This window comes from Petromyzon marinus, chromosome 11 (assembly GCF_048934315.1).
Source record: "Petromyzon marinus isolate PM22_M1 ecotype Great Lakes invasive population chromosome 11, UKy_Petmar_22M1.pri1.0, whole genome shotgun sequence".
Lineage (NCBI taxonomy): Eukaryota > Metazoa > Chordata > Hyperoartia > Petromyzontiformes > Petromyzontidae > Petromyzon > Petromyzon marinus.
In genome coordinates this window covers 10,218,562-10,242,813 of record NC_133677.1, presented here as the reverse complement: position 1 = coordinate 10,242,813, position 24,252 = coordinate 10,218,562, and the positions used below count along the sequence as shown (strand labels likewise).

The 24,252-nt window shown below is 40.8% G+C and overlaps 1 protein-coding gene across 2 annotated transcripts in view; it reads right to left on the bottom strand.

Annotated features, from left to right (window-relative positions):
• Nucleotides 1-24,252, bottom strand: part of KNDC1 (kinase non-catalytic C-lobe domain containing 1) — a 107,990-nt gene that overhangs the window by 5,268 nt on the left and 78,470 nt on the right. Inside the window, exons 17-28 of one of the 2 annotated variants that reach the window (XM_032952052.2) lie at nt 22,998-23,248; nt 21,789-21,947; nt 19,722-20,083; nt 18,183-18,276; nt 16,032-16,123; nt 14,906-15,108; nt 11,008-11,118; nt 8,205-8,352; nt 6,995-7,183; nt 5,554-5,826; nt 4,098-4,174; nt 1,156-1,303 (exon numbers count right to left, since the gene is read on the bottom strand). In XM_032952052.2, the coding sequence (XP_032807943.2) occupies nt 1,156-1,303; nt 4,098-4,174; nt 5,554-5,826; nt 6,995-7,183; nt 8,205-8,352; nt 11,008-11,118; nt 14,906-15,108; nt 16,032-16,123; nt 18,183-18,276; nt 19,722-20,083; nt 21,789-21,947; nt 22,998-23,248 (2,107 nt within the window). The remainder of the gene's footprint in view (nt 1-1,155; nt 1,304-4,097; nt 4,175-5,553; nt 5,827-6,994; nt 7,184-8,204; nt 8,353-11,007; nt 11,119-14,905; nt 15,109-16,031; nt 16,124-18,182; nt 18,277-19,721; nt 20,084-21,788; nt 21,948-22,997; nt 23,249-24,252) is intronic. The other variant, XM_076066366.1, reaches the window with a different exon arrangement.

The window sequence follows — 24,252 nt, the reverse complement described above, 5'->3', positions numbered from 1 at the left end:
GGTCAGACAGCACGTTGGCTGCTCTGACCCGATTATAGTTATCCCGCATGCGAGAGGAACAGATGTATTATGGTCCCGTGTGTAATGGTGTTACTTAAATGTAGAATTGACGTTGTTGCCTCCTAAATAGTGTCTCTGAATGACTCACTACAAATGCGTTGCGGTCACAATTACCGTAATGTTAAGCCTCTTGTCTCTTGCTGGTAAACAAATGTTTTTAGATTTATGTATGTATTTTTTTAAATAGCTGAATAATATAATATCATGATCTATATCTCACAGTTTAGAAGAATTCAGGCCCCTGTGGAAATCGCATCGTGGTGGTTCCCAGCTACTGGTGGTGTGGGAACTACGTGTACATGTCTTAGCACAATGCACTCTTAACCCGCAATTTGAGTTTGATTTCCGGCCATGGGTAACATCAGCGGTGCGTTATAGCTGAACTATTTCTGGGCTCCCGCTCCCCACAGCTTTACCAACTTGTACCAATCAGCCTGACAAAGTCGGGACAAACAGCGCCCACAAGTGACAGTCCGTGGAGGCCTTCAGAATTGGAATGACAAACCACTGTTAAATATTTATTTTCCAATGCCTTTACTGAAGTTGGTTCAGGAAACATTTGAAAAAATTTCACAGCTATATAAAGACAGACGTTTGTAGACACATTTATATGACACTGAGCAATATATGTGTTTGCTATATTTTATCATATATTTAAGGGGGTTTAGAAAAGATAGATTGGCGGCAATGAGCTACATGGTTGTATGATGTACAGAACTGTTGAATATATTCATGTAAGTACATTTTTGGCACTCAATCACTAACGCTGCATTCAAAAATACATAGCTGTTATCATAATGTAACACATCCATTAGGGTATGTTAATTTGTGCATTGTATTGAAGCAATTATCACGTCTCTCCTTCTACATTTTTTAAAATAATTTCAACAGACCATCAGACTGAACATAAGAAAACACCAATCCCTCAGAAACAAATATCAAAAGATAACAGTTGCCTACTGAGCATTTGCGACGTGTAAAAATAACGTGCACATTTTCACATGCAAATACGTGTTTTTTTTCAGGCGTTGAGTAAAACTAAATGAGCCCTGTAACACTCAAGGGTAATCCACAAAGGCTGGAAACAGCCATTACCTTGGCACCATCACAGGTGACAATCTCAGCAGAGATCCACGTGCTGACTGTGTCAGAGTGCTCGATGAGACGAGTGATGGGATGATCGTTTGCGCACTCCGGCACGAACAGACTTGGTGGGTCTGTGGAGGCAGGCTCTGCCGTGGGTCTGAAAAACACGAACACGCAATAGCGGAGGGATTCAGCCCCGTAGAGTTCGGGTGCCCTGGATGGAAGATATAATGAGTCAATTGCCCGATTAATAAACGTGGAGGTTTCACGGCGATCTGCTGCTCTACTGCCGATGCAATTATCTGGCTCAATCATCTCAATGTAAAATTATATTTATTGCTCTACACCAACATCAGCTCTATAAAGTAGGGGGGCTGGAGGGAGCTGAGCACCCCCTCCCCTTCTGTAAGCTCAACCACCCTCTCCTCTTTATTAATTCATATATTGAAGTCAAAGATGACTGCGTTCTACATATTGTAATTACTTCACGCACACACTGCCTAATCGGCTTAGGTAACCTTATTTTGATTTTCAAGCTTCATTTGATATTAAACGTATGTTATACAAACTGTCTGCCATACTCGGTGGGGTCTCGACAAATTGGAAACATTTGTACAATTAAGCGATGGGCCCATCGTAGCCTTTCCTATTATGCGCGAGGGATTGAGAGCTACATGTATTATAGCCTTTAACACATTCTTTAACGTTAATTTAACTGTGACTGTCATGACCCCCCTTAATTTTTTGTATGCCCCCCCTCGCCACTCTAAATGTGGTTGGAGGACATATCAACAATGTTGGAAAACAGTGACTTCTGACACAGGAAATGTTGTTCAGGATTGGGAGTCATGGAATTAAGAATAAAGGCTACAGCTTGTACTGTAATTTATGGTTTGAATGAGATTTGATTTTAAGGCAAACACACCGCTCAGTCTCACTTGCTGTACAAAACACACACCTGTTACAGATCCCATTTTCTCCGGACACTGTTAGAGATAACTGCTGCTATGTGATCGCTTATTATGACCCGAGTGGCTCAGGTGTGGGTTATAGTGACAGAATGATGGCCAGGTGCCATCATCTCTCAAGTGATGGTGTTAACATACTGCGAAACCAATTCAATTTTGGCCACGTAAACCCAGGGGTGGCCCAGAATGGGCATAGATACCACTTTCTCGTGATATTTTGCCAGTTGAAAATGAAGCCTAGCTGACAGGGGGTTCAAGCATATTCGATAAGCACATAGACAGACACATACATTCAAGACTGGAGGTATACAAACTAACCCATCATAAAGGAATGCAGAGACCACAGTCTCAATGAGTGCAATGAGAGCTATGATAATAATAATAATAATTGATGTGGGCGTTATGGTTCGGGTCATCAACCAGGGTTAGGAATGTTTAAAATAATCCTGCTGAGCTAGCACATGTGTTCTCTCACCCAATTGAAAAGGTTTACATATGGCAACACCATAAAATCTGTGATTTACTGCAGCCTGTTGTCGTTCTTTATGACATTATTCTCCACCATAAGCTAGCACATGCTGTAACTCACACTAACAAGTCTAGAGGTGGTCGTAATTATTTGGTCGTCCACTGATGAAAACATTACCATGTGAGCCACACTGCATTTGCAGTGTCCGGAGACTTCTCTTCCGTGGTTATTTGGCCATTGTAAAGCCACTTATAGTAGAAAATGTACACATTCCGAACGTATAAAATAAATAGATTTACAGCCCTATGTCAATCCATTGCTGGATAAAGGCCTTCCGATTCCATGTCGGTTCATGGGGATTGTGCTGACCATAGTTCACCATGCTAGTCAGTGTGGATTGATGAAGTGAAGGCCCAGGACTGGGTCATATATTACTCGACACTGATTTTAGCCACGACCAAGCATAGATCTCAGGCTGCTGGGTTCATAGCGCAGTGCACTGACCACTGTGCCACCTCTTCCCCTTCTGTATACATAATGTGGTCCTCCCAAAACATGTGGATGTATTAGATGCTATTTGGTCCATGCGTGTATACGATAATTACATTTCGTATAGATTAGAAGTGTTTCAGAACTTATAAAAATACTAATTTAGAATGAAAAAAATGTATTTAATTTGTAGGGTGTTTAGAAGTTATAAATACTGATGAATGAGTGTCACATTGAATAATTAACCAATCTTAAACATCAACTTGAGTACTTTGACTATATGCTGTAAACAGCAATTATAATAACCAGTTAAGAAGTTTGTGAAATAGCTATCTAGCCAATGGCAGAGCCAGGATTTTCAGGTATGGGAGGCAACCCCTCCAGCAATGAAAAATGATAGAGGAGTTGTTAGTAAGTAAGGACTTGTTAGTAAGTAAGGACTTGTTAGTAAGTAAGGACTTGTTAGTAAGTAAGGAGTTGTTAGTAAGTAAGGACTTGTTAGTAAGTAAGGACTTGTTAGTAAGTAAGGAGTTGTTAGTAAGTAAGGAGTTGTCCCTTGCTTTTTATTCTACGCGTGTGCGGCGATGGCGCAGCCATCGATCGAGGGTCGAATTTGAACCGCGTTGTGTGATCGGCATCGCGCTCGCTGAAGGTGTTGATGCCTTCAGGGAAGTCGTGGACTGTATACGCAACTGTGCACAATTCTGTGAGTCACTTATAACTGCTTTGCCGTTAGTTATTGCCAATTATGGACTCAGACTGTTGTCCTATCATCTCATAGAGTCCCTAGCACATAATAACATGCTACACAGTGGTAGCGGGGGTTGCAAAATGCCAATTTATTACTAATAAACCCCAATGATCCGATCGAAATTAGTGTATCTAGCCATGTGTCATATTTTTGATTACCTTCATATGGATGTATAAAAAAGAAAAAAAATACTCAGCCAGAAATATGGAATTTGGGAATGTTGGATGTTCATATTGATGTGCAGTGGGACACGTTGGAAACAAGATGTTCTGACCTTAAAGGCCCTGTTTCTTTCAGCCCAAGAGCACGCGTGTTCATGAAGTCAACCGGGTGGCATTGGAGAAAGAGCTCCTGAACAAGAAGAGTGGGGACATTTGCAATGGATTATTGACATTAAAAATGTACCGTAAAAATAGAGTGAACGTAAATAACAATTATGTCACGTCTACTTGGAAGGTAATTTGTTAATAAAATATTAATAATTTACAGCCCGTTGTCAATCCATTGCTTAATGAAGGCCTCCCCACACCATGCGGGTCATGAGGTTGTTTGACCATACACCACACTGGTCAATGCAGGTTGCTTAAGGGAAGCCCAGGACCAGTTCAGATATCCCTCGCCACTGATATTAGCCATGGTCAGGAATCGAACATAGGTCTCCAAGATCATAAAGGAGTGCAGTAACCATGTGTACATAATATAAAACATTTCTTATCAGGGCCAAGTGAATTGAACATTTGGACACGTTTCATAATATAATCAACAGCTGCTGCAATGCACAAGCAAGTACTGTAAAATAGGTGTATTAAATTTAGTCTGTTGTAACATTGCTGCTGGAGGGTAACGTGAATGTCAATTCTTTTACCATCGGATCAGTTTCAAAATAAATTACAAGTCTAATTTAATTGAGATGTTTTGATGTAATTATGTCTCCTTTGAAAAACATACATTTGATACATGTTTTGGATTACAAGTTACTGCAGTACAATATGTGATTAATGAATATTGGAAGACAATTTTTATTATTTGAATTTAAACCGTAGCACTCTGCTTGAAATCATTTCCCGGTCATATATTTTTTTAAGTTGGTTTAGGTGGCCAGCTATCTCAAAGGTCAGAGCTTGAGTGTATGGGTTCAAATCTGGGCAGACCTCTGATTAAACTGGCTTCTCAAGTGCATTTAGTTTATAGTTTGATCCCCATCACCAAGGAGATCACATAAAACAAACCCATCATATTAATTTAAAGTTATGAACCGTGGACTGCTCCTGAAGATGGGGTGGTGCACTGATTGGTTATATGTACTTCGTTTTGTGACAATTGGGACAAGTTTGGTGAATAAGACAAAACTGTTTTTTTTTTCAGAGGTAATTTGCCTCCGTGTAAAAATATACTTAATTCAGGCAAGGCTTGCCGAGGCCCGAGACTGTTTTTGAGGTATGTGCTGCATTTGGATGTGTGCGGCCAATTCCATTTTTAAGGACTGTTTTTTGCATGTGGGATAAAAGCAGAGCACTCGGATAAACCCCATGCATACAAGATGATAACACTCTAGGCAGGAACAAATCCACTTGCTGAACTGACATCAACTTTGCCATTTAACCCTGGATAGTGATTCAGTATGATTGAAAAATGATGACGTTGCTATAGCGACAATAAATTATTTTTAGTTTTTTTTAAACCAATAGTTTTTTCATGCAGAATAATCTTAGGATAATCTTTGGTTTCACCTGCTGCATCAACGAGAGCTGCTGAGCCAGCCGTAGCGCTGTCACCTCGCGATGACTGAACAAGGTCTTGTCTGCTGCCACAACGCGGCACGTTGGGATGTACAGCCATGGGTCAGCAGGGCCCGCCAGAGATTTCCAGCCCTTCCCCTTGTCCCTCTCCTTCGCAATAGCCCTCTCCCTTTCAAGACCTCTCTCCCGCGTGCCTATAGATGGCGATCCGCCATCTGGCCTTCCGGCCCTTCTGCCCAGTGGAAGGCGTTTGAGGGGAGAACTCTGTAAAAATATATATGTTTACATATATACATGAATAAGCAGACAGGACATGTACAGGGGTTCTCAACAGGATAAACACGAAGCTGACACATTTTAAGCTGACACGAGTTAAAGTCCTGTAGAACGTTTAATGTGTTGGGTGAAGAAAATAATATCCTTTAACATAAACATTGTGTTTATGATGATGATGGAGAATAAAAACAGTGCAAACAAATGTGGGTTTTGTTCAGGTGGACCAAGGGACATTACCGGACATCTGTAACTACTGGACACCTGGGAAACAGAGCTTCATAGCTCGTCGGGGTTTTGCAAGATAAATAAAGATTCTGTTTCTGCTTAAAAACGTATAGCATTCAGCTATCTCTGCTGACGGTCTGAATTCAAATCCAAGCTTCATCCACTCAAGCTTACAATGAACTCTCAAGTGCAGTAATTTAAACAATAAACTCAACACCAGTTTAGACTTTCAGGGTCTTTTCAGCCGTGCATGGCCTGTTAAACAACCTCAGTTGGGATGCCTGATGTTATAAATAAGAACACTTCATGAACAGTGAGACCTGTTAAACCTGTGGTATACCTAATTTGTACAAAATATAGTATGCACTGCCATGCTGGATTTTATTCATGAACGGAATTTTCATGCACATTTAGGCAATCCATCTGCATTTGTACAAAATGCCAGGCACGTCCAAAATGTTGACTTTGGAGTCAAAATCAGGACAGGGTTTACCTGCTTAAAGAATTTAAGCAAATATATGTTCAGAAGCACCATATAATATTATTTGTCATTGAATGTCTCGACATAGTTTTGTAGTGTCAGGGGAATATTATATGATGCTATGTTGACTCCATTCATTGATACAGTACATGCCTTCGTAAATTAACATGATCTGAGGGGCACAATTATGACATAGAGCAATTCAAAATAAAAATCCCGCCCCCCAAAAAAATATAAAAAATCCATTGAGCCAAATACACGTGTTGACAAAAAAATGTAGTTATGACAACATTGGGTCGAAATAAATGTCCAAATGACTTTACAATCTGCCAACTGTTTTTTTTTCCCTCCCAAAAACTAAACAAAGACGTGAAAAACATCAGAAAATAATTTCTGCCAAAACATAAATCAGGCCACGTTCTTCTCAACTGAATAACTTGACCTCTTTACCTTTTTGCTTGCATCTTCCATGGGCTGCACCGGAATTCTGTCAGATTTGATGAACAGGGGCCCCTCTTCCACGCCCACGGGTTCAGTGATCGGGGCCAGAGGGCCAACCACACGACTCGGGCTTTCCCCACTCTCGTACGAGCGCAGCAAAGCCAGCAGCCGCTCTGCACGCTGCTCCTCTACCCAGAGCTGCCCCAGGTAGACGGAGGTGGATAGAGACAAGCAAATAATTTACACACATACCGCAGATGCCAGTAATTATGGCGGGTGCCGAGGGAAGCTGTGTGGGTAGTTGATTTGATTAAAAATATTGAGTTAACGATGCCCATTTCACCAAGATGACCGTATTAGGTGTGTTTAAGGAAACGCGAAAACACGTAATAGGTGGGCCGCGAGAAGGCTACCACCTCTCAGGAGACACTTTCATTCGAGACCAAACATTGCACATCCTGGCTTTGATATTCTGGTGTAACCATCAACCGCATCATCTCCTTCATGAAAATAAAATTAAAGACGTGCGACCATAAATCACTGAGGTCTGAGCTCCTTCAAAGGAGGAATAGCAAAACGACACAAACTCTTCCCTGAAGCTCTCTCGAGGCCAGCAGACCTCAGCAATGGCATTGAGATCCTGAACATGTTGTCATACGCAAGAATAGAATATAATGAAAACACTACTCATATGCAGTGCCTCGCAGACAATTACGATTAATTTACACAATAGCTCCTCACTGAATCTCAAGACTATTTTTCAGGAGGGTCCTGTTTTTAATCTTTGGCCAATTTACCATTGAGTATTTCGCACTTTGGAGGAAATGTAAGTAGCTAAAAATATAAATACGAATTCACAGCCCTTTGGCATTCTACCCCTGCCCATGCTGTGTTGGTAATGGTGTTGTTTGATCATAATTCACTGTGCCGGTCAATGGCAGTACCACTGTTTACAAGCCATATCATAGTCCTACAGCTCGAGTGCCTTGCACACGATCTGATGAATGTGTAATCAACCAACACCGCTTGGACAGCAATGGATTGCAGGCATGCACCATCGCAACGGTGATTAGACAAAGACTTTGGCTGTGTTGCATCTTATAGGACATTGCAGCTAGCCAAAGGGCATGCGATTTTTATTTTTTAAATGTTTCATTATGTAAATGTGCAGTTGAGAGCATGCACTCATTCATTAATATTGCAAGTAAAACGAGCTTACTTTCTTCTGGATGAAAGTCTTGAGAAGCTGCCTCATTTCAGGGTTGGGTTTGAAGTCGATGTTGTAACAGTCTCCCACCCAGAGACTGAGGATGTCCAGGCTCCGGATGCGAATGCTGACGACCTCCCGAGGCTGATTGACTGCCCCACTGGGAAAACATGAATTGGAGTTACGTCAAATGCATTTACATGGAATTAGTACTTAATTGAATAGGCTGTAGGAAATGGGTGAGGTAAAATACCCACTGGCTAAAAGAGCCAATTGTTGTTTTCGCAAATGGTTCGGTCTAATTACAGTTATCTCATCTATGCAACACTTCAGCCAAGTGTACTCTGCATTATTAATCCTGAACAATCGTTTTAGAAAACATTTAAGTCGCAAGAAATAAACAAGTCGGTGGCACAAGATGGCATGCGATCGTTTAAATAATAGTACTATAATACATTTGGTGTGCAAAATAGCCCCATCATGTAGAGATTTTGTCAAAAAATATCAGGAAAGGTCCTTCCACCCATGCGTGACTAAGGTAGATGGTGGTGCATATTTGTGCGTTAAAGCTACCAAGATTTTATGGACGCCATACACTACACTCATAATTATTGTAACTCTCCATTATTTATCTCGAAAAGCCTTCCTGAGCATCAAGACCATACTTAAAAAGGGTCCTGCACTGGGATTTTTGGCCTATTCGTTTTTTATGAGCGGTGTTCACGTGGAAAGAAACAAGCATACCTAAAAAAAAACAAAGATGGGCATGCCACTTAGAAGTGTGCAAAGGTTGGTCAATAACAATTGCTGCACTGCCATCCCTTGGCCACTTTACAGCACAGAATCAGCAGCACGTAAAATCTGCATTTCTTACCAACCCCGTCTTTAAAGTCAAGGATTACAGGCTGTGCATACACATTGGGCAAAATCCATTCTAAAACTTCTTACTGGACAACGAATTCTGCAGGTCTGAGTGACACCTCCGATTAGCACGGTTGGCTACGTACAGTGCGAAAGAAGTTCAACATACGTACATACATATATGAAAGGGACGGTCACTACAAACCCAGTTGAGGATACAAGTCACCACTGGCCGGTAGGGTAGTGAGAAAGATGGGATCTTATCGCAAGCCTGTCAGCCTGTCTGGCGTGAGCTGAGAAATGTGCTAATCATGGAAAGTGACTGCTCATGTATTTATGCCAATGTTCTCCACATGTTGCTCATTAACACGCGTTTGGGGTAGAAAAAAAGCAATTCCTTAAAATGTATTAACCATGGCTTTATAATATTTTACACAAAGACTTGGATTGCAGGAAATGAGACTGGAAAAAAAGTCTACAACTGAATCCTTGAGTGCTGAGAAGATTGATTGGATAGAACCACACAATTTTGATAACTTTGCATATCAAGGGTTGCATAATAGCAATAACCATGTGACAGCTGAATGTAATATAATTGTGCCTATGGGCAAGAGTATTGTGCACATGTGCTGCAGATTTAAGCAAATCCTATTGGCTGTAATAACATGTCTAGTCAGATCACGTTCAAATGTGTTCCAATCACGTGGCTCTCTTAATCAAAAACATGCTCTACAGAGCCACATTCATTGCAAAAGCCACGTGAAGTGCAGGCTAATGTGTGTCACACATTCAATCCAGAAGCTGCTGTAAAGCAAACATCTACAATCATTTCAAGTGGACGTTTTTGTCAAGTGCAGTTCTTTGGCAGGCATGTGGCCTTTGCATGCATGCTGTCAGCAGTGTTAGGGCGTGATGCTGTTACACACTGCAGCGATGGCTATTGACAGAGCTGTGGAATCAGTGCCAGTCAACAGCTGGTGCTTATAGTTGATGGATGAGGTTATTTATCCTGTTATACTAATACCATTGAAAGCACCGAGCCAGAATTCCATTCCATTCAAATCTTTGCCTGCAAAGTTGAACCATGGGATGTGAATGATGTGCACTTGCACAACTTTGCCTGAAGGGGGCAGTCAAACACTATTATGAAAGCAAACCATGCTACTGAGGAAAGGAAAGGATAATACGGTGTTTTGACATACACATCTTTTAAAAAAAAGCATTTTTCTAAAGTATAACATTTATAATGGTAAGTAGTCACTTTCCAGTGCTTATTTATATGTGGTTCATGTCTTTAGAAAAGTAAATATATGTTTTATTGCGCATCTACTCGGGTCCTCTGAAAAAGATAGACAAGGAACTATTCAACAAAATTAACAGAACATTATGCAAATTAGTTGTAGCAGAAAAAAAACTACCACAGGTAATAAAATTTCCAAAATCATATCTTAAGCAGTGTCCAATGTACTGTACTGTATTTTTTGAAACACGAGAAATACAAATTTACATGTAAATATGGCGAAGTGAATCTCAGCAGCACGGCTATTGTGATACATTTTTGAATAGCGTAATGTTAAACTCCAGTATGTAAAAAAAAACATGCGTATTAAACTGAAAATTGCACTGCAACCACTGCCACTCTGGGTGGAACAATTCACCTCCTCGGCGATTTTGTGAAGTGTCAAGAATCAGGATCGAAATTATTTTCGCTTTACCGTCAATAATAGTGCCTCCGGTAGCTGCAGGAGTAACGTGAACCCATTACTTACAAAATACACTAATCTAAACTCCAGTACTGTGATCAATGCTTTACACACCTGATTTGATCCACTTATCCTGAGCATGAGAATTGACATGAATACATGAAATTAATGCATCGTTCCATCCCTATCAGGCAGACAATATATCCGTGTCGTGATTGAGAGCATTCTAAATGGATCTACATGCAACAGACCTGCATGTGGCTTCCAGACGCTCCAACAGGAACTGTAGCAGGTGGCTGGGCACACAGAAGTAGCGGAAAGTGTACAAGAAGTGATGGATGAATCCGTCCACTGCAGCGAAGCTGAAAAACAGTGCAAAGTGTGGGTCAATTAATCAATGTTCATTTGCATTCCAACTGGCAGTCCTGTACTTTCTACATTGCTTGGAGGAAAACAAATGAACCTCGCTTTGTCGCTCGTGGTGTGGAATGTGGCTAGAAAAAAAAAGGTACAGTATTTTTCTTTGCATGTGTGTATACTGTGTTAGTGGGGAGTGGTGGCACAGTGATTGCTGCTACAATCTTAAGAATGTGGAATCGATTCTTGACTTTGCAAATCATTGGGCGATTGCATCTAAACATGCCATAGGTCTCCTCTCGGTTAACTTGTGTAGTCTGTTACCGTTCTAAGGCACACAGATTCAAAAGTGAGGGTTTTCTGGCAGTGGACGGTTCTATTGCTGGGATATGATCTACTGGATTATCAGAATGGATGTGTTGTAAGTCTGCTTTGTTTTTGTTGACCAATCATACGTGTGGTATAGCACGGCGAAGGAAATCTGCCATAGTTACATCACAATATAAGACAAATTCCCCTATGGAGCCTATACAGGCTGTTGAGGCAAATTCTGCGAGTGAACACCTATTAAGGCCAGCATGGCACATGAGGGATGGTGTGGCCAGAAACACGCCCAGCTAACCTTTGTCTTCCCAGTGCTGACTTTTACACACCGCACCAGGTACTCGTATAAGGCTGAGTCGGCCTAGAGGATGCGCAGGACTGGTTCAGATATTTGCCACCTATATTGGTCATGAGCAGGAATCAAATTTGTATCGTCAGGTTCGTAGTGCAGCATTCTAACCACTACGCTACCACATCCCACACCTACACACTGCAGGCGTCTGGAACACACGATTTCAGATGCGCCTTTGCGGCCGTCTGGAACGTTCTTCCTTCCAATATTAGGAAGCCACTGGAGCTATCCACTTTTAGACCTAAATTGAAAATATTTTTTTTAGAACTGCATTTTGTGTGGAGTTTATTGTCCTTCCCCTGCACATCCGATTAGCCCGGTTGGCTATGTGCGGTGCAAAAGCAATTCAATATACATACATACATGTGTGTGTATGCATGTGTGCTTGGTGGGACAGTCATCGAGTAACCAAACCATCGAACTAGTGATGAGGGGAACCCCTGGTACTCATCTCCGTTGACAGCTGTGAGCCAGTGATGGAAATTCCACATTTCCTTGGCAGGCCACAAGCTCTCCAAAATCCACTAGCAGAAATTAATTTGATTGACTACAGACAGATGATGAATATGATATGATATAATTGATGCTGATGATCATCTTCTTTGGTTCTTTCGGTAAAGTCATGTAGAATGAGAATAAAATAATAAATTGATGAAATAAAATAACACAATAAAATTCTCACGACGTTTCGGCCACAACACAAGCGGCCTTCATCACAAGCTGATTATCATGTTAATACAGTAAAGGACATGATTAATATGTTGTTGCTGTTGCAACTGTTGCCACGGATAATACAGGATGATAAAGCATGATGACGCTAAATGATTGCATGTGTCTGTGCATGTGTGTCGCATCTCTGTGTATGTGTGAATGTGCGGTTATGGACTTCACAAGACATCCGGTAGAGGTGAATACTGCTTGTAATGCTGCAGTGGCTCCATCTCTGGGAAAGTGAGGAAAGCAAGCGTATGCAGGACTGTCTTCTGTAGGCTCACGCCACCACGTGGTAGCAGAGTGGATGTGGAGGATAGTTGGCAGCTAACAATAAACCAACCCCAGATATTCAAATGGCACAAATTGAAGCTCAGAATACAGGATTTCTGGCTTGTTTTTACTGCATCACATTCACTGATTCGTTTATCCCACTAGCTTAATTGAACATTAGTATACAATGTACATAGAAATTACATGAATTGTAAATTGTATATTTCCTCAAGATAATTGTTTTTTTTACCCTTTTATCTGGCAACAAAACTGACACCTTTTTTTTTACAAAGAGTCATGTTTGCATTGACCACAATACCTGCGGTCGGATGACGCCAAAAGTACGCCTTTTGGCGTCATCTGGTCCAACACCATGTGAGACAAGTTCTAAAGAAAGCTGTCTCGGGTGTGGACCAATCAATTTCAAGGACAGTTCATACATTATCAGAGTTATGTTTTGTGTTTGCATTCTGACCGCAGGTATTGTGGTCAATGCAAACATGACTCCTTGTAAAAAAAGGTGTCAGTTTTGTTGCCAGATAAAAGGGTAAAAAAACAATTTTCATATTTTGCTACTGGAAAAAGAGGTTCCAATGGTATTTCCTCAAGGTTTACATGTGCATTGTGCCGGTGAGAATCAAAGTAAAATTCATGAATCGATGCAAGGCCACTGCTGGCAGGAGGGCCTCTGCTAGAGGGAGCTCCAAAGAGGATATTTGGCCTATTCTTCAATGATAACGGTGCTTGGCCTGAATATCTGGTCAAACTAAACAAATTATATTTATATTTTATGCACGTGTGTGTTTGAGAATAATTAGAACAATATTTCAATACGGTACGTGAGATGTTGACTATTTTGTAAAATGTTGCCATAAAGATTCTACATGTATATACTAATTTAAGAATGTTTTTACATATTTTTTAATATTCAAAAATCAAGTACGATTTACGACATACATAGAATACTATTCAGTTATGTCAATAATAGACCTACTAATATGGAAGGGAGATTATTCTGTAAGAATAACAATGACCTCATTAGTTTTGGTGAAATGCAACATGCACTCAACACTCTAGAGCCTTCAAATTATCAAAGGACATTTTTTTTCATCTCTATAATTTTGTTAGAACTGGTTCCATAATGTGTTTTTTATTGCAATATTCATCTTCAATGTTTTTCAAGATGATTTAGTTACACGCAATTGTTTCTAGCGTGCCATCATTCTCATCCTGTCCTATTTATTGCATCTCACTCATGTCAATTCGTCTCATTAGGGGGCCTCAATTCCACCACTGTGACCCTCAGGCATTCCCTGAAGTCTACAAGCAATGAGACGATCCTTTTCGCAAGCCGTGCAATAAAGGCCACTTCCTCCATCTAGTTACAATGACATGTTTTGCTTGAGGCGAAATATTAAATGCGTAATGCAGTATTATAGTATTGCAGTGAAAATATTTTTCAAATGCTGGCAGCAATATTCTTTGTTGTGGTTGAGCACAAAACTTACAAATCTCTCGATGAGGCCCGATGGTTTTAAAATCTATAACCACGTGTTGTGTACTTACTGTTTTGTTTTTTCATTTAAAAAAAAAGATACAGTATTCTCAATATGCTTTTGTCAGGATATGGCTTCTAACTCAAACTCCTGTGTAGCATGTTGATATGAGTAATTGCCGATGTGATTGGCAGTGCAGAAAAATCCACTGTTGCGTTTGTGTTCTGTGCTCCTGTGTCTATGAACCCAGCTTCACCCGGGTGGTTCTGTATGGTAAAAAAAATAACCCCCACGACTCACACAGCTGGGGAATGCTCTTACCCAGCATTGGATTAACATACGCATAACCATGCTGTGGTTGTCCCACCTGATGACGATTGCTTTTGTTGCGATCGAAACGTCGTGATCTATTAATTGTTCTACCTACGTGACTTTACCGAAAGAACCAAAGAGTATGGATTCCTACAGTCACGAAAGCTTCAAATCAAGATACGCATAACCACTCCAGGCAATTTAAATACCTGTAATTCTCCGCTTTTTCTAGTATTACGAGTTAACTCTTTTTTTTGCCAATGATATGTATATCTAGTTGTTTTTTTTATATATATAACGAGGCAACTCTACCGTCAGTAGTACCTGGAGTAGAGGTAGCACATGAGGGCGTGTGGCGTCCCAGCCTGCAACGTAGGACGAGAGGCTGCCTGGCCTGCATTGGCCGGCTGGAATACAAGCTCCGGGCTAGGGGGAGCCGGTTGCAGGCACAGCGGTGCAGGCGCTCGCCAGCCCAGGAAGGCCCTCAGCAGAGAGATTTCCAGGCCCCATTCGTCGGCGAACAGCAACTGCAGAGGTTTGGCACAGGGTGCCGTGATACGGATCGTCATGTTTATGTGCGAGCCACCTGCTCGCCGCCTTTGCTCCACCGCAGCGGTGCGTCACCTACGACTCGTTGTGGCGATGTACGTTCATCTATAACGACGCGACCGCTTCGTGTGATGCATGATAAATGCGGCGACTCCTACAATGTCGTTATACGCGTTACCTGTACGTGCTCTCGTTGTATTATATATTTGTTTTCAAAAATGCTCTCACTGCCTACGGGACACTGTATTCATTGAGAAATAAACGCTTGTGATCGTGCACCAACAGTTATTACAAAAGATGAACACATTCGTCAATAACATCGAGCTAAAAGGAAATATATTGTATATAATAGGTGATGTTTCGGGTATTTTGATCTCTGGAAAGAATGGCTATTGCCAAACATGTTGCCTCATATATATATTCCTTTCAGGGCAGTGTTTTTGATGAACAATTCGAATGTTTGTATTCGTTTAACAATTTAAGGCATTTCCCTTGAGACTAAAGCACAATTTATTAAGGCCAATTGGCCAATATTGTTTCGTTTTTACTCTTAACAGAACATAATATTAAAATGCATCTATGTAAGAATTCACAAGTGTATGTACAGTAATCTGCAATCTATTTTTACCCAAATAACAGAAATGTGGCTTAAGGATGTATATTTTAAAGAAATAACATAGAGAGAAACTCGTTTTTTAAGTAAATAAAAAATATTTTTGGGTAATTCATGAAATACGGTATTAATGCAGATGTAGATCAAGGGTCAGTCACAATATCCAGAAGTCCTATTTTAAATGTAAATTGTAAGTTAAAATAAAAATTGGTTTTCTTTTACACTTTACTTTTTGCACAGATTTCAAACTTTCTCTCTGCTAGGCTGCGATTGATTTACCGATCGTACCTCAATGTATCTTTTTGTGGTTTGCAGGAATTCAATCTTCTCTCTCATTTCCTTCACTTGCTCTTTTAACTTCGAAAGCACACCTTTCGTTTCTGCGCATAAATCAACAAGAGAGGGATGCTGAGAGTAGCTGTTTCAACTGTCTTAACATTTCACAACGTGGCTGGGTGGTTCATGCACCATTACCTATGTACTGAGTTAGCACAGCTTCAATCCTGGGCTCGTATCATTTATTTAAATCATGGTGGATGAGCAAAAAGCCTAAAACACCAAGAGACCTGTAACAAACAGCACTATTAAAAATATAATAGACAAGAGTGATCATATTGTAAGCATTATGATGCACATTTCCTCTATTTATTTTAAAGCAAAAGTTGAGTGTGTGTGTATACACGTGTGACCAGATTTATATAGCTTTAATGACACCAGGCACATGTTCGGAGTGCATCTGACTTTCTGGAACGTCAAATACTACAGAGATTATGGTAACGTGTTTCCTGTAATTGAGCAAGGTTGTTGGAATACCGTAAAATATATTAAGGGAATTCCAAAGTTGAGCAGTATGAGGAAGCGGAGAAAGAAGTCATTTTAGCTGGAGTAGGGTGGATCGTATGGATGAGATAAAAAAAAAATAGTCTGAAAGGCCAAGTGAAAGTTGAAAGAGTAAAATGTATACGTTTGTGGGAACTGGAACCATTGTCTGATGATATATTTAACATTAAACAAGGTTCTCATGTTAAGAAAGTAGGAGTTCTCTGGTTGGTCACAAAATAACTACAAATAAGGAGGTGAAAATCCTGTAAACTTGGTATTGTATTACTCAAAGCCCTTAAATAGCCACCTTAAAAATGGATGACCAACACGCAGCAACCACTTTCCACCGAGGCAGGAAGGAAAGGCTGATTAATATTGTACAATGCCTTCTGAAGTGAATTAGTATGCTTGAAATAAATCCAGAATTGGTTTCATTTTTCCAGAACTATTAGATGACTTGGAAGTGAAATTTAATGCAATGCTGACATGAGGGTGCCTGGTGCTAAAAAAAAATAGAAGTGTTTTATTGTTTTTTGTTCATAAATTATTTTTAAAATACAGCCAGTTCAAAGGTACATACCCATTCACTGACTACTGATTGCTGCAACTTGGATAATTCATAGCAAGCTCATATCTCCCCACATATCACCCAAAAGGGCAGAATAAATTATATACATTTTCTTAAACTCACTTGTGAATTCAGTTAAATATTACCCAGTGCACCATTCACCCTTTTCCATTTTGCTTTCAGATTGAATTCAATTTAAAATAAAAATAGCACGTACGTATTTCATCAAACAGGTCATTTCATACATTTTCCGGAAAAGCTGTTATGGCCCTTGCCATTATTGATCAGTGCATGATTACTTTTCTCATCGCACTGAACATTAAAATGAAACAATAGGGAAGGCATGTGGGGATAGATTTTGGTATCATTTAAAAGCACTGGGATATTAGATATGATGTAGGGTGTCATCAAAATCTGCTCCTTGCAAGCTTGTTGATACTAAAGATAGCCTGATTGCCACATGTCACTCGTATCGTGTTAATCATCATCAATTCTCAATGACCAACATATTCTGAATGTTAGCACCCAAGTTCTGAAAACGTGAAGGAAAAATATGCAATTTAGTATTTCAACAAAAATATAAACATGTAAAATATGTAAAGGAAGTAATAAAAAAAAACAGGTCAGATATAATGAACACCATGAAATACGTACTTTACAATGTTGGTCTTGGTATGAAATGTATGACAGCAATCTGACCTTGTCAAGCATACAATGTGCTATACAAAGACATACTAAATGTATAAACACAACAATACATGCAAATACGTGATATGATACATACCAGTACGTAAAACATGTGCGTGCCTGGTTTTGTGCTAAAACCTGAGCCTGGAGTTGACGTTGAGTTTGAGCAGAGATGCTAATTCTCTAGTGTTTTTTTTTTCTTCTATAAACCCACAATGCTGTATTTATGCTTGCCGCACATCAGAATACTAAACTCGCTTTGTTTCTCAAAACACTTTGACCCTGTATGACCCCGTCTTCATGCCAGTGAAAGGGTTAACAGTTATCAAGGGGCTATTGTGAGGGAGAGAGGAGCCACCCACCTTTGCTGGCTTGACCTTGTTGGCTCAGCTTGTGAATCAGAGCTCTCGACTTTCTTAGATTCTTCCCTTCCAGCATAATCTGCTGATCCACCTCCTAGATACACATTACAAAACAAACATTGTTAAAGCCAAGGAATGTAAAAACCAAAGGTGCAGCCCTGCAATTACCTGTTCATGGCACTTGTTCGCAGAAGGGCCTCTACAAGGGGGTATTTGTCACTATGCTGGCCAAACATTATTTGAAGAGGTGGGAGTACCCACAATTTACCCCATAACACGTGACCTGCCGATCGACTGCCGTGTTGCCATGTATACTGCCGGGTTAACAGAGGAAGGTGGCATTAAGAGATGTGCCCTTTGTTTAAACTGGCTTTCCGGGAGATCACATTGAAGTGATAACCTCTGGAATGCCAAGGCCAGTGTGCTAACCCTTACATCACGGCAACGTGCAATTGTGAACTCTGTACAGTAATAATGTATATGTTTCCCTGGGAAAGCCTAAGTCGAGACTTATTTTAGAGTATTTAGAATTTGGGAGAAATATGTAGTATGCAGAGCAAACCCACAATCTCTACTATACAAGTAGACTTCTGGAACCTTTTTTATGCACTGCCACATTGCCTAGCAGAAGAGTGTTGCATGTAGGTTCCATACAGTATATGCATGATATACAAAACCCTGCATTCAAAGTCATTGCAATGTAGGCATATACTACCACATGGCAGTATGTTGCATATTTTGCGGCTTTTATTAAATAAAATAGTGTTCATGTGTTGCTTCAATATATTTGATGATAGATGCCTAAAAGCAATTGTTTTGCCAATTAAAATGTTTTCAAACCATGCATTTTAATTCATTTGGGGCAAACAATACTGAAGGTGAGGCATTGAGAATGCAGTACATTCATTCTTTTCATCACTTGCACTATTTATAGTTTGACTTACATAACTGTGAGGACAAACATCACACAAACATATACAGCACTACAGCACTATGACACTTTTCCATTAACGTGAACTTCACCTACCAGATACGACTGATGTAATTCGCTTTTTACCCTGAGCAGAAGTTTCTTGATATAAACATATAACAAATTGAAAAAAATTAGAAAGCAAGCCACCATTCATATACCCCTTATATTTGCAAACTGAAGTCATCCAGTATTTGATATGAAAGAATAACACATTTTCGCAGGAATAACTTTAACGTGTCTGCAAGCCTGTGTCCATGCAAATTGCATTTAGCTAAGTTACACAATAAACTTTCAACGATTCACGTAAACAGGTCATCTCCACACAACTATTTACAAAGCGGCCACGTTTCCACGCTGACCAACGTCCACCGCACGTGACAATGCTCATCGACGAACTGTGCTGTATCCATTGACATTGCTGTGGGTGGACAGAAGCAGGTTGATTTAAGAAACGTGCCCACTGCGATGAAACGAAAAACACGGAAATATCTACAAAGTCCCATAACACGCATTGCATGCCTGGTTTCGCACGCGACTCCCACGCACCAGCCTCAGAGACATCGTACCTGCAGCTTGGATTCCAGGTTAATGTCGCTGCTGCGTCGTGCCCTCTGCTGATGGACGCAATCTTTGACCTCGTTGCTGAAGAATCCCGCTCCGTACCTGAGGCTCTCCCAGGCCAGGAGAGGCTTCTTGAGCTGTTGAGACCCCTCGGGGCATCCCCGCATCTGCGCGAGACCACCCAGCGTGCCCGCCCCACCTGCTGCCATGGCCGCACGGCTCTGCGTTGCGCCCTCACTTGCAACCGATCCAGCCATGGAAGGGGCACTTTTTAGTCTTCGGCTAATGGCTCTTCTCGGCGGAACCCTTGATCTCTCGCTTCTTACCGATTGGCTCAGTGTATTGCCGCCTGCACGATCGTGTTGCTCTGTAGGTGCATGCAGCAATGCATACATCGCATAAAAAAAAAGATAATTTGTGAAAAGTTATATGTAATAATTAGAATAATCAATGCCGTCATCCCCACATTGGAGCATTAGTCTGCCAGTAGGGGGCGATGTTGCTATTTAGTTTCCACAAATAAGGCATTTAAATAACGACAGCATGACAATCTCAAAATAACTACTCTGTTTTCAATTGTTTTACCTTTCACACAAACGTTGAATATTTTGTGATAGATTTAAAAACAAAAGACAATATTACTGTATCTAGCATTAATCGATACATATATACAGGGGCGGAGCCAGGATTTCAGACCGGGGTGACATTCAACAAATGTTAATTTCAAGAATGATTTAGAGAGTCAGGCTGTTGAACTAGACGCCATCGGTTGGCGACACACTCTGACAATGCAGTTGTACGGAGTCCGCCAGACCGAGTGTCGTACACTTATACGCAGAATGTCACCCCTGTCACCCCCCCCCCCCCCTGGCTCCGCCCCTGCATATATATTCTTTGAAAGTTTAAACCATATGACAGTATATTACAAAGTTAGCTTTCAAAAAAAATAAGACTCAGGTCACAAAACAACATGAAGCAGCATGTGCTAAAGGGCAGAACAAAAGTGCACGTTGCCAAACTACTTAGCAACACGAAAAGAAGCATAGATTCGTCATCTAAACATAAAATATCCGGAAAAACAGTAAATATACCAGATCTTACCCCAACCAACCTCCATGGCTTTAATTTTACCAAGCCACGATGCAACACAATTTGGACCCGCTGCCAGTTGCAGACAACGGGAGCAACCCAGGAGAATGAGCGACCTCCCACGGAGCAAAGCTTGACTGGGAGCATTTGTTGCTAAGTGGTAATATAATTGTCGCCGTGTAATGCTCTCTATTTTTGGGTACAATTAAACGGTTAAATGAAAAAAACATCCAAAAGAGAACGTTATACCTACATTTTCATTAGAACGTAGAAATGCGGCATTTTAATTTGCATCGTTGTGACAGTTAAGGAAGTTTCTGTTCTATATGTACCGTCTTGGCTAATATAATCGCTGCTCTTTACAAAACCAATTAATAGCAAACTGCTTTGAATAGTACATTTTTTTAAGAGAGACTACGATCACAAGAGTCAAATAATTTTTTAAAATTTGAATTGTGGTTAATGTCATTTAGATGTGGATTTGTGGTTAGTTCAGATGACCTGAGTTCGATTCCCGGTTGCATCTGATATACGTGGAAAATTATATCGCAATGACCAGGGTGGTGAAGTATAATCAAACAATACCAGCAGTGAATTCAGCAATGTACTTTAATAAAAAAATGTATGCATTACGAACTCTATAAAATCAGATTGACCTTAGCCATAGCACTAATAAATATTCACAACTGCCCCACGCCCATTTGAGCATTTTAGTAGGAAGGATACCAGACGTTGTCATTAGATGAGGGACATTAGACAAGCATACAATGACCAACTCTTGTAAATGATGATACCGGCTCATTACTGCCCCCTTCATTACAGACCAAGTGCATTAGGTATTCCCAACAGAACTTAACCGTGCAACAGTAGCAATTGAATCATTGACTCGGAGCAAAGTGGCCCCAAGTGGCAAGCTTGCCGATCATCAGTCTATCCGGTAGCCCCGATAATGCAGACTGGCAGTGCTGAGTGAAATGGCTCACCCCTGTCTGTAGAGGCACCGGCCTTGTGCAAGTCACGCGGAGGGCCTGTCTTGCGTTCTGTCTGCGGGGTCACCCTGGGCGAGGCTGTGGGATTGCCGGCTTGTGCGTCGGTCGGCTTCCTCACAGGTGTCACTTGGGCCAACGCGTGATTGGATTTCCCTTTTAATGAGCACACGGCAACATACAACGTGGCAATTCCATTACGTAGGCTCCTGAACACGTGTCCAAATAACTCAACGCGTTCGTCAATAACGCCGTGGCATTTTAAGAGAAAATAAATATGTATAAATAATACGTGATGTTTTGGGAAAATAGGTGAGTTGAGTGGGGCTATTGCCTGAAACGTCACCTATCATATATTTTTTTTTTCTTATGAGGCAGTGCTACTGGCAAGCTTATTGAGTTTTTGTTATTTGCGCTTGTGCACCACTGCCAATGTAGTTTCAGCAAATAACCTGAACATATGTGCATGCAAACTGCATACACAGTGTAGAGGTGGCAAAGGTGCAGCTCCGCAATTTCTTACTCCCGCCACTGCCGGCGCGAGGGTCTGCACGAGAGGAAGCTCTAGGGAGCACCTCGTGGGGGTATTTTCAGACATCTTGGAAGTGGTGGGATTACTCACACTTTACTCCACCACACCTGACATGCCGATCGACTGTGGTGTAGCTATTAACATTACTGGGTTAAGAGGGGCAGAAGGGTTTAAGAAACTCGCCTATTGTTTCAACAGCCTCGCCGCGAGTTCAAACCGGTGACCTGCGGATTGCAAGTCCTGTAAACCGAATATGGTGATTCTATAACATAGGCTACTGAACATACATTTATGCGAGCTGCATAAATATATCTAGTGCATTTAGTAAGTTTAATTACTGGAGTAATGACTTTTGATAAGATTCGTTTTTCTTTTTTGACGATTTTTTTCAACTTAACTTATATGAAGTGATATTGTATTAAACATAATTTGCAGCCCCTTGTAAATCCACTGTTTAATGATGGCCTCCTCAGATTTTTGTCATAAGGGTGGTTTGACCATACTTCATCGCACCGGTCAGTGTGTGTTGGTGTGGTGGAGGTTTGGAAATCCGCATGTCTCTCGTGTTATCTACGACCAGAAAGCGAACTCGAGCATAGTGTCCATTAAGATATATGTGATGAAATTAGTAGGCTTTTACAGTACAGTGTGTATATATATAAACAACATTGTACCTTCGGGTTCACTCAGCTGGGAGTGTTCCATCATTGTGTGACTTGCATCCTTACTCCGAACTGGCTGGTAGCTCACAGAGGAAGGCACGTAACGGCTTGGGAATGTTTCTCTCTCCACCATGCCCCTTATCACATTCTCGTCGTCTCTGCTATCATCACCATCAGCCTCATCTTCATCCAACGCATCTCCATCTTCACTGGAGGTCGCAGAGAGCGGCGCCGATAGTTGGACGTCGTCATGGGAGTCGCTGCTAAAATTGGAGAGACGCACAAGTTTTAATTTGGCCCTCCAGTTAAGTCAGGTGGTAGCAATTTATGAGGCCATGCACATTATCCACCTGGCGCCAATCCTGGGCACAACTTTAGAGCAGTTTACGCAGCATTGGCATCTACTGCATCCCCACGAGAGGATTCTATGATATCTGTATACAGCCCACAGAGAAAACAACTGCTCTAAAATGTTCTCAAGCAATCAATTATTTAAAAAGGCATTTCATTGAGATGTTAGTCAACACACCCATCATCGTTATAGTCTATGATACAACTACACAGGTATGAAGCGCACATGCTAAGGAGCATGTTTGCAGATGTGAGAGCGCTTTGAACCAGTGATGGTTTTGAAAATTCATTACATATAAATCTGCTGTGAGAAGTTTATGTAAAATCAACACAGAAATATGAACAAGGGCAGCATGAATTGAGTTGTGGCATCATCAAAATGGTAATGTGAAAAAATCAACCGGGAACAATTTTTGTGTGGATATTATATGAAGTCATAAACACTCATGGCATATAATACTGGTTGAAAACCTTTAGAACTGAATGCTCTTGTGCTTGCTGTGACAAGCAACGAATAAGCAATTCTCACTGAAAAGATAATGTATTTGCAAAAATGTGGTGGTACAAAGTAGAAGCGTTTCTTCAGATGGACATCTCTGCAAACGGAGAAGAATGGCACCTATTGGGCACAGGCATTGCTGTTGGACACATGGATGCATCTTGGAGGACAGATATCTTGGAGGACTACCATGAAGATTCTTTCAGATGTTTACGTATATTTTTGACTACTTACAACAATATAATTGAATGAATACGAGTTCTGGACATTTGGTATTTTAACCAAGGATATAACAGAGGTGCTGTTTCACAGACGAGTATAGTCTGCCAGTAAGGAGGAAGACGATGTTGTTATGTGGTATTACCAAATCAAGAAATTTGCGAGCAATTTCGCAAAAATGCTCAATTTGGACAGTGA